Below are 12,129 nucleotides of genomic sequence, written 5' to 3'. Positions count from 1 at the left end.
CGGGCACGCGGGGCAGCTCCTGGCGGCCCGGAGGGGGCGGGGCGCCGGTGCCCCCGCCCCGGCCCGCCCCGCCCCGCTGGTGGCAGCCCCGAGGTCCCGCCCAGAGGCCCCGCCCTCCCCAAATCAGTCCAGACCACGCAGTGGGGGTTCACACGGTTTATTGGGGCCTGGCCAGGCTGGGAACTGTCTGGCGGGGTCACTGGCAGGTGTTGTAGATCTGGACCTGCAGGTTGATGTCCTGAAGCACGCTGCGCATCCTGGCCTCCAGCCCGTCCAGCTGGGCCGCTTTGCCCTCCAGCGCGCGCTCGTTCTCCTCGTAGGTGCCCTCCAGCTCTGAGAGAGGCAGGCCTCAGCCACGGCCCACTCCCACGCGCCCCCCACCCCCGTCTCTGGTGCCCGCCCCCGGTCCTCACCCTGCAGCCGCTGCAGCTTGTCCTGAGCCGCTTGCAACAAGCCGCGAGCCTCATCCCGCAGCTGCTCTGCGCGCATCTGCGCAGCCAGCACTCCCTCGGCCTTGCGCTCAGCCAGGGCCTTCACTGTCTGGTATTGGTCGCCCAGTGGGCCCTGCAGCAGCTGGGGATGTGGAGGGCAGGGAGGGGCAGGGTGGTGGCCCAGTGGAGACCCAGCCTCTACCCTCCCCCCTCGCGGGCTCTGCCTCAGCCTACCTGCTCAGCCTCCCTGGCACGACCCTGGGCACTGCTTGCTGTTTCTTCGGCCCTGGAGGCTGCCAGGCTGTTCCCTGCTCGTTTCAATTTCAGAGCCTCCAGGAGGCCATTCAGTTGCTGAGCCCGTTGCCCTGCAGAGCTCAGCGCCTGCTCTGCTCCCGCCATCCTCTCCTGCACCTGCCGTGGGGGGGCTAGGGTTAACCAGGTCTCAGAGGCGTGTCCATCACCTTGCCCCTCGGATGCCCCAGAGACCACACCTGGTGCAGGGTCTGTTCCGTGTCTTGCGTATCAACCACTGCCCCCTGGATCGCCCCCTGAGCGGCACCCTGTGCCCGCTGGGCCTCCTCCAGTGCCGCCTGTACTGTCTCTGCCTTCTGCTTCTCACCTTCAGCCCGGCTCCTGCGGAAGAGAGGGCATCAGGGCCTGCAAGGATCAGGACCAGGTGCCAAGGATGAGGGTCAAGGTCGGGGTCAGACCGTGCCCGCTGCGCATCCTGCAGCAGTCGCTCTGCGCGATGCACATCTCCCACAGTGCGCTCCAGGATCGTGTCCACGTCGGCCAGGCTCCGGACCCGCTCAGCGATCTCGCCAGCCAGGTGCTGGATCTGCTCAGGTGACGCTGGGATGGAGAGCTCCAGCACCCGGGTGGCCACCATCTCGATGCTGTCAGGGTCGGCCCCCTCCTCTGTGGGACAGTCAGGGACTTAGGGACACCTTCCCAGCAGGGGTATGGGGACACAGTGCTGGGGCATGGACGCGGGACTGCACGAGGGCTATGGGTTTGCTAATGGGCATAAGGATGTGACCACAAGGACAGGCGCTGTATGTGGGCACAGACTCGGGGTCATGGACTTGAGGGCCACAAAGGGCGAGGGCTCAGGGGCCAGACACAGGATCAGGAACACAGGACCAGTACAGGTCCCGACCCAAGGATGAACCCAGGGACACGGGTATAAACACAGACACGGGGAGACGACCACGTGGCCTGGCCGCGTGGGAGGCTCACGGCTCAGGAAGTCCTTGACGCTCTGGATGAGCTCCCGCAGCTCCCGGTTGGCCTGCTCCACCTGCCCCCTGGAGGCGTTGGCCTTGTCCAGGGCCGCCTGGGCCCGCTGCTGGGCCTCGCCTGCCTGCCGACGGGTCTCTGCCACCTGGCCGAGGATGCCACCTCCTTCCGCCAGTGCCCGCTGCAGCTCTGTCTGCGTGTGCCGGGCCCGACCCAGCGCCAGGTCCGCCATGGCCACTGCCCCGTTGCAGCTGAGGCCCCCACAGCGGGGCTGCCCGTCCTCGTCCCGACAGCCGGCACCCCCACAGGGGCTCGTAGCACAGGGAGCGTCGCCTGGAGCCCCGCACACCTGCCAGGCACAGCACAGTCAGGGCCTCTGGCCGGCGCAGCCCCCCCCACGCGCCCCACCTCACACGGGCGCCTCACCAGCTCGTTTATGCCCGTTAGGCTCAGGCCGTGGGCGCGGGCAGAGAGCTCCCCCAGCGCCTGCTGGTTGGCCATGTGCTTGCGGTGGAAGTGCTCCCTCTGGGCACCCATCAGCACCTCCGTCCGGTTCCGGGTGCCTGCAGAGTGGCTCACGGGGCTGGGCACTGCCAGGGCCGATGTGTTGGCACGACGTCCCGCCTCTGCGGACAGGCTGTGGGCACGGCGGATGCTGTCGTAGGCACCTACGTTGGGCAGAGGCAGGAGTCAGCCGAAGACCAGCCCTGGCCCCCGCGCCGCCGGCCCACAACTCACCCAGGAAGTTGGAGTGCTTCAGCAGGTCCAGGTGTTGGGCGAGCTGCCGCAGCGTGAGGTTAAGTGCCAGACCGTCTCGCTCCAGACTGCTTAGCGCGTGGTTGGCGTTGAAGTTCTCGTCCTGCACGTCTGTCAGCTGTGTCTCCAGCTGGGTCAGGTGCTCGGTGGCCTCCCCGATTTGACGCCTGTGCCAGAGGCGAAGGAGGGGTCGGTAGAGGCTTCGGCCCCGGTCCCCTGGGCCGCTGCCCCTCCCCCCACGTATCTGGGCCCATCCGCACCGCAGCTCCTCCGTGGCCTCCAGGAGCCGCGCAGTGGAGGCGGCCGAGGTGTTGCGGGCGAGCACGATGCCCCGCACGGCGCCCAGCTTCTCCTGGATGTGCCGGAAGCTGCTCTCAAAGGCGCCCAGCACCCCCGTCTGCTGCAGCTCCTTCGCCCTCTGCTCCAGGCGCCGGGTACGGGCAGCCAGGTCCTGCACCACGCGGTCCCAGTCCCCAAAGCATGCATGGCAGGGGTGGCAGGCAGGAAAGACCCCCGAGAAGCCCCGGGCGCACTGGTCACAGCGCACGCCAGAGACCCCTGGGCGGCAGCTGCAGTGGCCTGTGGAGCGATGGCACTGAGGCGTGTCTATCCCACGAGGGTCGCAATCGCAGGCTGCAGGAGAGGCCGGACCACAGGGTTACCGGGTGCCGGCGGGCTTCCCGGGCGGCCCCCACCCACCCGGACCCGCTGGCCCCCTCACCGCGGCACTGCAACCCAGGGTCTCCCCAGTGAAGCTCCTGGCACTCAGAACAGGTTCGCCCACCGAAGCCGGCTCGGCAGTGGCACTGGCCTGTGAACTAGAGTGGGGGCAGGGCAGAGGTCGGAGCCTGAGCCCTGGGACCTGAGGCGGACATTGGTCCCACCCTCCGGGGTCCCCAGGAGGCCCCGTACCTCATTGCAGGTGGGGCCTGTGGCTCGACTGGGGTGGCAGGCGCAGGGTTGGCAGCCACGGCCACTGGTAAGATTCCAGAAGTTGGGGGCACAGCGGTCACAGCTCGCGCCCTGGACATTGGGGAGGCAAGGGCACTGCCCACTGCTTGGGTCACAGCTGCACCGGTCCGTGGACGGGCACTGCTGGGGGTCTGTGCCCAGCGGGTTGCAGATGCAGCCTGTGCCAGCCAAGATGGACAGTCGTCAGGGGAGCCGGAGCCGCGGGCCCCACCCCGGCCATGCCCGCCCATCCCCCACTCACGGCGACAGCTCTGCTGGGCGGCCTGCCCATGGAAGCCGGGCTTGCAGTGGGCACAGCGTGGGCCCTCCGTGTGGTGTAGGCAGCGCAGGCATTGCCCCGTGTGGGGGTCACAGGCATCGGGGTCCGTGGGGTCAATGTTCCCGCTGCACTCACAAGGCTGGCACCTGCCGCCTGGCCTGGATGGGTCCCCAAAGTGCCCGGGGGCACAAGCGTCGCACCGCAGCCCTGCCCACATGAGGGGAGGCGTGAGTGCCCTGCCCAGCGGCCTCACCAGCCCGTGCCCGCTCCGCACCCACTCACCCGTGTAGCCCGCCCTGCAGTGGCACACGATCTGCTGGGAGTGCCCATCCCGATGGCACGAAGTCGCGAAGTGCCGCTGGCTCCCGGGGGCGTCAGGGCAGGGGCAGGGCCGGCACTGGCCCCCGGGTGGCAGCCGAGGGTCCCCGTGGAAGCCCGCGAGGCACCTGCGTGGAGGGGCAGGAGGGGCAGGAGGAGCTGCATCGTCCCTGCCCCTGCGCAGCCTGCCGCCCGCCCGGAACCGCTCCGCCCGCTCACCTTTCGCAGTGCTCGCCCCCCGTGTGGTCCCGGCAGCCCAGGCACGCGCCCGTGTGGGTGTCGCACTCGTCTGCGTGCCCGTTGCACACGCACGGCCGGCAGCTAGGGAAGCCCCACTGGCCGTGCTGGCAGCGGTCGCAGCGAAGCCCGAAGGCCCCGGCTCGGCAGGGGCACTGCCCGCTGGCGCCTTCGCACAGGCCGCTGAGCGACCCCTCGGGGCTGCACTGGCAGGCTGCGGGCAAGGCGGGGCGGGCGGGACCGTCAGGGGATGCGGAGGACTTGGGGCGGCCCAGGGCTGAGAGCTGGGGGCCGTGCAGAGTGGGAGGAGGGAAGCGGGAGAGCCAGCGACGGGGCTGAGCTGAGGGTCGTGGGAAGGGGCAGGGAGGTACCTTGACAGCCGGCGGGGCCGAAGCCGTAGTAGCCAGGGGCACAGCGGTCGCAGCGGCGGCCCACCACGGCCGGCTTGCACCGGCACTGGCCCCCGTGAGGGTCGCACTCAGAACTCAGCGAGCCCTGGGGGTCGCACTGGCAGGCTGTGGGGAGGGGGTGCAGGGCCGAGTCAGAGGGGCCCCCACCTGTGCTGCGCCCCCCCCCACACACAGACACTCACGCAGGGCGCCGTTGTAGAGCAGGGCAGACAGGCTGAGGAGGAGCGGGGCGCAGGCCTCAGAGGGGGGGGTCTTGCTGGGCACCAGGCCCTCCTCGTGGCAGCGGTAGCGCTCGAAGGTGGCCCGGCGCTCCAGGGCCGCCGCGTCACCCCCACTGAACATCTCCAGCACCAGGACCCGAGGCAGCAGCACCAGCTGCGGAGGCGGGCAGGGCCGGGCGAGGTTGGGACCCAGGGCCGTAAGGGTACCCCCTGCCGATCACTGAGGTGGCACGGCACTGGCCGCCTCTTCTGCCCGGCTCCTCCCATCCAGCCACCACTCTGGGTCCCTCCCAGGGGCCTGGCCGTCTTGGTTGGTGGGGAGGGGACTGCTCACCGAGTCGATGAGCAGGCTGGGGGCCTCGGGCGGGGCACGCCCCCCTGTCCTCAGCAGCTTCAGCTGCAGCTTGTAGGAGACGCCGGGCTCCAGGCAGACAGGCCTGGGCAGCACGGTGGACCTGGGGGCGCGGAGGTCACGCATGGGAGTCACCCAGCGTCCCGCACCCACTCTCCTGGGCCGCCCCCCACATACAGAGCAGCCAACCACTGCCAGGCCAGCACACAGCTGGGCAGGCCCACGGAGGACCCTGCGTATCTCCCTCGCTGGGGTCACACGCCTGCGCAGAGCCGTCTCGCTAGAAGCCCTCCACGCACCCTCGCAACCCTCTGGCTCTGACCTTGACCTCCGCCACCAACCTCTGCTCTTCTTCACCAAGACGGCATCACTTCCCCTCGCGCCTCTCTCCTGGGTCAGCCCATCCAGCTGCAAACGGCCCGGGCCCGCCATGCCCCTGCAGCGCCCCCGCACCCCAGTGTCCCCAGCTGAGCTTGTCTTTGCTCCCCTGCCCACACATTCCTGAAATTTACCGCGGTCCTGCCTCCACGCTCTAGCCGCCCACTCCAGTGGCGTTTCTGTCCCAACAGGCCTTCCCCAGGCCTGTGGCAAGGCCACCAACGACCTCCGCGTAGCCAAGCCCGCAGCCGCTGCTGCGTCTTATCTGCTCTGGTTCAGCAGCAATGAGGTCAGCGCACCTTCCTCCCCGAGATGCCCTCCTCGCCTCTGCTCCGGCACCTGCCTCCCTCCTGCTCCCCCTCCTCCCCGGCTCCTTGCTGCTGCCTCACACGAGGGTCCCCCAGAGCCTGGCTCCGGGCTTCCTGCCTTCCTCTGGTAGGTTCATCCCATCTCTTTTTTTTTTTTTTTTCTCTTAAAAAAAATTTTTTTTATTGATTTCAGAGAGGAAGGGAGAGGGAGAGAAAAACATCCATGATGAGAGAGAATCATCAGCGGGCTGCCTCCTGCACGCCCCACACTGGGGATGGAGCCCGCAACCTGGGCCTGTGCCCTGACTGGGAATCGAACCCTGACCTCCTGGTTCCTAGGTCGATGCTCAATCAGTGAGCCACGCTGGTGGCTCTGAACCCATCTCTTTAGTGACATGTCCCAAATGTACATCTCCTACCTCAGCCCTTCCTGTCCCTCCAGAAACCGAGCCCCAACCACTCCTGGCTGCTGCCGGGGCCGGAGATCTCAGAACTCTCCTCCCAGGTCTGCGCCTCAGTAAACAACCATCCCCCCATCCCCACGCCCAAAGCGCAGTCACCTCCCCGTCCAACCCGCCCCCACACGGTAACCCTCTGCTCTGCTGCTCGGACCCTCCGGAGCTTGCTCTTCTGGCCTCTGCCCAACCCCTGCCACTCAGCCAACCCCACCGCCCAGCGGCCTCCAGCGTTCACCGTGGCCCCCACGTCTCTTCTCCACTCAGCCCAGGGGGTCTTTGTGCAGCACCAGTCACGGCTGGCCACATGCCTACAGGGGGCTCAGCCAGGTTCATTATGCCATTCTCTCTGCTTCGGTGTCTGTTTGAATATGTACGTGATAAATGTCTAAAAAGAAGTGAGGAAGAGTAGATGTGAAACAAACACTATCCAAAATGTAATCAGACAGCCCTAGTGTCAGCCTGCAGACCGAAGGGTCCCGGGTTCGATTCCGGTCCAGGGCACGTGCCCGGGTTGTGGGCTCGATCCCCAGTAGGGGGCGTGCAGGAGGCAGCTGGTTGATGACTCTCTCTCATCACGGATGTTTCTCTCTCTCTCTCCCTCTCCTCCTCTCTGAAATCAATAAAAAACATAAAAAACAAACAGACAAACAAAAAACCAACAAATTGTAACGAGACGGCAACCAGCTCAGGCGCAGCCGCTGGTGCTCAGTGGCCTCCTTCCGGGGCGTCGCCCAGGGTGCACGGCTTCCCTGCGGTCCTGTCCGCCTCTGGACCTGGGAGCCTGCCCCGGGAGAGCTGCCTTTGTTCTGCCCACTTCCTTCCTCTGGCCAGGGCCGTGCCCGGCAGCGCCCAGCACACAGCGCCCTGGAGCAGCACGCGGACGAGGGGCAAGTGAAGGGCAGTGAGGGGGGGCCCTGCAGGGGGCGTGGGCCGGCCTCCAGCCCCCAGGGGCTGCCATCCGCGGGGCCTGCCATCCGGCCCTCACCTGGCGTCCGGCTGCAGCGTCCCTGAGATGCGGTCGTCCTTGGGTAACACATGCCCACAGGGGCTGCGGGCAGACACGGGCCCCGGGCGCTGCACGGTCACCTCTAGCTCCGCCCACTGCTCGGGGACCTGGGGGACAGGACAGTGAAGGAGGCGCTCCCACCCCGGGGGCAGCTCCGGGCGGTGCCAGGGGTCTCACCTGGGGCTCCATGCGCAGCAGCAGGTCGTAGTCCATGGCTCTGGGCACCGAGGTCACGAGGAAGTCCAGCGCCTGGCCCGCCCGCAGCCTCGCGAAGCCCAGGCCCGTCCAGGAGGGGGCTCCCCCGGGGCCGGCCAGGCGCTCCACCACAGCCACCTGCTGGAGACGCGGCTGTGGGCTCGCCGCTTCTGCACAGCCCGGCGCCAAGCCCCCGTCTCGAGCCGAGGCCCTGCCCGAGGCCCGACACCCAGCCCACTCAAGGACCAGCGTCCCCTGCCTCTCGTGTCCTGCCCCCACCACTGCCCCTACCTGGCCTCGCGTGTCCTCAGCCTCCCACGTCATGTGGTCCAGGAAGGGCCGGAAGTAGCCAGGTTGCACCTGGTCACAACGGCGCCCCACCATGTGGGGGCGGCAGTGGCACTGACCCGTGGCCTCGTTGCACCTGCGGAGCACCGCCATGAGAGGCCCTCCCTCCCGCCCCCCCCCCCGCCCCTCCCCGGAGCCCCGTAACCAGCACTCACTGAGGGTCCGAGGCGCCGCCCACGTCGCAGTCACAGGGCCGGCAGCCGAGCGTGTCGTGGCTCAGGCCCCAGTGGCCAGGCTGCGGGAGAGGAGGTTGCTGGGGCCACAAACAGACACCCTCGCCCCCCCCCCCCCCAGATTCCAATGATGGCTCTCAGCCCTGACCCTCGCCTCCCAGACCTGCCTCTTAGCCAGGACGGGACCGTAAGCGCTCAGCACCCCCCAGTGGGCACGGACACCACCCCTTCGCCCCTGCTCTGAGGCTAAGTGCTGAGCCCCGGCCCCCAGCCTCCTCCAGTCGCACCAGGCAGCGGGTGCAGCCGTGTCCAGTCACGAGACGCTTGCAGAAACAGGTTCCACTCTTGGGGTCACATGGGGTGCTCCCAGGCACTGTGCCCCGGGCATCACACTGACACCCTGCAGGGGAAGGAGGCCCGTCAGCACTCTGGGGAGCTGGGGAGCACTTTGTGTTCAGGGGGGTCCAGAGTAAGAGGTCAAGGGTTGAGGTCAGCGTGAGTAGGGCAGGAAGCACGTACGCTGGCAGCCCATGGGGTCGCTGGCACTGAGCCCGAAGTAGCCGTCACGGCACTGCTGGCAGCGGGGGCCCACCACGTGGTCTTTGCAGCGACACTGGCCCGAGACCAGCCCTAGTGTGGGGTCGTCGTGGGGATCACAGCGCCCACCGTCTCGGGAGCCCATGGGGTCACAATCACAGGCTGAGGGCAAGAGGGGGGCAAGGTCAGCCTCTCCACACGGGCCCAGCACCCTTCACCTTGCACCTCCCCCGCCCCCGATCCCCAGTCTGGCTTCACCTGTGCCCCCATCCCTGCCACCTGACAGCAGTCCAGCTCCCCAGCTCCCCCCCGCACAGCGGCCTCCCCCGCACAGGCCCCGCCTCACGGCGACACGCGGCCGGGTCCCGCAGGTCCTTGGCGGGGTCTCGGTAGAAGAAGGGTCGGCAGAGCTCACAGTGGTGCCCAGCGGTGTTATGCTGACATCCGTCGCACACGCCTCCACTCACGTTGCCAGATGCCAGGTACACGGCCATGTCAAAGTGGCAGCTGTGGGTGTGCCCATGGCACTCACACTCTTGGGGGAGGGGAGGAGAGGGCAGGCCTCTTGAGGGACCGTGTCCCACGTGTGAGGGGTATAAGAGGCCCTAGTGCCACCTCGGGTCCCTCCCAAGGCCAGGGGGCTGAGGGGCTCAAAGGCCTCAGCCCCACACGGGGGTCCCCGCCCAGAGCAGACAGTCAGGAGGGCGAGGGAGTCCTCGGGGCCTCAAGGCTGGGTACCCTCGGGCCCATGAGCTCTGGGTTAGAGCCGACAGGCACGCAGCCAGGCCCCCACTCACTCTTGCAGGCGTGGCTGTGGCCGTCCTCGGCCGGGCGCCAGGGCAGGTCATGATGGAAGTCCTGACACTGCTCACAGTTGAGGCCGCGCGTATTGTGTTTGCAGGTGCAGGCGCCATGGACCTAGGAGGGGGCCGGGCCGCGGTCAGCACCGTCCAGCCGCGCTGCCCCTGCCCCGCCCCCCGCCAGCATGCTCCTCACCATGCCCCCGCTCCTCACCATGCCCCCGCTCCTCACCATGCCCCCCGTTCCTCACCATGCCCCCGCTCCTCACCATGCCCTCCGTGTGGGCCTGTGCCCCTGGGGCGGGCGCGCACTGCGAGGCGTGTCCGTAGCAGAAGCAGTTGCCGCGCACAACCAGCTCGTAGAGGGCGTAGTAGTACTTCTCCCGGATCTCGCGCCGGGGATCCAGCAGGTTGTCGCCCAGCGTGTGCAGCCGGGTCAGGTTCACCCGCAGGTTGGTGATCTTCAGCAGGTCTGAGTGGGGGAAGCGCGGGGCCAGCTGGCCAGGCAGGCTTTCCCTGCCCCAGATCCCCCGGGGCAGCGGCGGCAGACAAGGTCACCTGGGGAGACCTCCCGTGGGCTGTTCTCTGAGCTAAATCTGACTTGGCACCTGCCCTAGGAAGCACCCAAAATAGCCACCGAGGCCCCACACCGTCCCCAGCCAGAGCGGGCTGTGCCAGCCTCCGGGTGGAGCACTCACTCTGGATCCACGGGCTGTAAGGGTCTGGGACGGGGATGGCAGGGTCCAGCACTCTGTAGATGACCTGGAGGGGCGCGGAGTCATCAGGGAGGCTGACCTGCCCTCAGGCCCGCCCCCCTCCAGCCCCAGCCCGGATCCGGCCGCACCTCGCCTTCGGTGGACGGCTCGATCTCTGAGTAGCGTGACTCACAGACGACGTCATCCCAGCGCCGTGGGGGGGCCAGCGGGACTCCCGGGAAGTCGGCCGCACAGTCATAGGAGAAATACCGGTACACGTGCCAGGTGCGTCCGAAGTCTGCTGAGCGCTCCACCAGCATGGCGGCCGGGCGGAACGTCTGGGGGGGTATGGCTGATCAGCGGGCCCCAGGACCCGGGTCCAGCCCAGGCCCATCTAGAGCTCTGCCCGACTGGGCCCTGCCCTCAAGCGGCCCACAGACAGGGGGGGAAGACCAGAGGGAGCCAAGCCATGACCAGGGCGGGTAACCACCTTTCGGGGGTCGGCCCAGGGGTCGTGGGGCCCAGGGATGCAGCGCCGGGCCCAGCCTGGGGTCGGGGCAGCGTGGAGGCAGAAGGCAGTGGGAGGTGTGGGGGGAAGGAGCCACCCACGCAGCCGGAGCTCAGCATCTGAGCTCAGGGGGGCTGAGGGCGGGGGCTCTGCTCAGGGGCGACGGCGAGCCAAGCAGGGGTTCAAGCAGGCTCCCAGGCATGCCGGCACCTTGAAGGTCATGATGAGGTGCGTGAAATGGAACTCAGCCTCCAAGTCCAGCTGGATGGTGACCGCAGGGACACCTGGGGCCGGAGGCGGAGGTCAGGGGCCAGGGCCACTGGTGGGCGGCCCTGCTCACCCCGTGCCCCGGCCGTGGCCTCACCATTCTCTGACTGCCACCAGGCGGCCCGGCGCTGTGGTGCAAAGCTGGTCACCACGTTCTGGATGCGGTGGCTGCTTGGGTTCTCCCTAGCGGAGTAGGGGTGCCGCGAGTCACACAGGAAGCACTTCTTCTCATCCTGCGTTGGGTCAGGGTCAGGGTCAGGGTCGCACCGGTGCCAGCCCCGTGGGACTCGGCCCCCAGCCCGCGCCCAGCAGCACCTGCAGGTGACTGACGATGCAGTAGGGTTGGGGGCCCTGCAAGCCGCAGGTGGAGGAGGCCGTCAGCCTGTCCTCTCGGCCCACCAGCAGGTCCCCCGTGGCAGGGTAGCAGCTACCCCGAGAGCAGCCTGGCATGTCTGGAACGGGGGCCTGGGCCAGGGAGGTGGCCAGCACTGGGAACAGGGGTCAGCCTGTTGCACGGTGCTGCCCAGGCGGTGGCCCCAGGGCTGGCTCCCCCCAGCCCCGCCATCCCATCCCCAAACCCCCAGCCTTCACCGGGCCTTCTCACCGCTCAGCAGCAGGCCCACGCCGAGCTCCCAGGGCCCCGGCTGTCCCCGCGGGTCCCTCCCCCGGTTCCCTGCGGCCCACTCCATCCTGGAGGGCAGGGGAGTAGGTATGAGAGGTCTGGGGCCGTGCCTGCCCGCACCCTCCCCCGAGGTCCCGTGCTGACCCCTGTCCGTGAGGGTCCGAGGCTGAGTCTCCACTCGGTCAGGTCCGGAGGTCCCTCCACTTGGCTGGGAGTCTGGCGACTTTGAGCAAAGTTGGGAACCGTGGCAGGAAGGAAAGCATGGAGTGGATCTCGGGCAGGATCACAACCCCATGCAGAGGTTCCTGCCCACCCCCCTCTGAAAAAGACCCTCATTCTAGAAACCAGACCAGGGTCAGCTCAGCTGCAAATTTTTATTGAGTCCTGATACCCAAACCTCGGCAGAGCAAGGGGGAAGTGGGGGGCTGGGGGCTTCAGGCCACCGTGGTCGGGGGGTGCACTGAATGAGGGCCACGGTGTGAGCCAAGGCTAGGAGTCTGGTCTGTGAGACTTCAGACGGCCCCTGGAACCTGGTCTTTGTCCTCAGGGTCATGGTCACCTAGGTGGACGTCAACAGCACCTAGGCCTTCAGATCCAGGGCTCCAGCATCAGTAGAGAGCGGGAGGGCACGTGCGGGGG

At 68.0% G+C, this 12,129-nt stretch overlaps 1 protein-coding gene across 2 annotated transcripts; it reads right to left on the bottom strand.

Annotated features, from left to right (window-relative positions):
• Positions 1–142: 142 nt before the first annotated feature.
• LOC308250797 (laminin subunit beta-2) lies at positions 143–11,710 on the bottom strand. Of its 2 annotated transcripts, none has more exons than XM_080673504.1 (33): positions 11,635–11,710; positions 11,473–11,558; positions 11,184–11,356; positions 10,966–11,101; positions 10,812–10,885; positions 10,243–10,431; positions 10,097–10,160; positions 9,668–9,870; positions 9,396–9,516; positions 8,945–9,133; positions 8,581–8,760; positions 8,349–8,461; positions 8,044–8,123; positions 7,832–7,964; positions 7,523–7,681; positions 7,325–7,452; positions 5,178–5,298; positions 4,805–4,997; positions 4,584–4,727; positions 4,195–4,426; positions 3,940–4,103; positions 3,640–3,864; positions 3,339–3,556; positions 3,148–3,244; positions 2,687–3,059; positions 2,409–2,593; positions 2,097–2,338; positions 1,671–2,019; positions 1,142–1,349; positions 923–1,064; positions 666–842; positions 414–573; positions 143–333 (listed from the first exon to the last, which is right to left on the bottom strand). In XM_080673504.1, the coding sequence occupies exons 2-33, from the start codon at positions 11,555–11,557 to the stop codon at positions 197–199; spliced, it is 5,394 nt and encodes a 1,797-aa protein (XP_080529630.1). In that variant the 5' UTR covers position 11,558; positions 11,635–11,710; the 3' UTR covers positions 143–196. The 2 variants fall into 2 exon arrangements, with proteins under 2 accessions (XP_080529630.1, XP_080529631.1); XM_080673505.1 differs by having other exon boundaries at positions 7,523–7,678.
• Positions 11,711–12,129: the final 419 nt, after the last annotated feature.

This window comes from Plecotus auritus (assembly GCF_963455305.1).
Source record: "Plecotus auritus genome assembly, chromosome: 6".
In the NCBI taxonomy this organism is placed as follows: Eukaryota; Metazoa; Chordata; class Mammalia; order Chiroptera; family Vespertilionidae; genus Plecotus; species Plecotus auritus.
The sequence above is the reverse complement of the archived record's forward strand: the minus strand, read 5'-3'. Positions and strand labels throughout refer to the sequence as shown.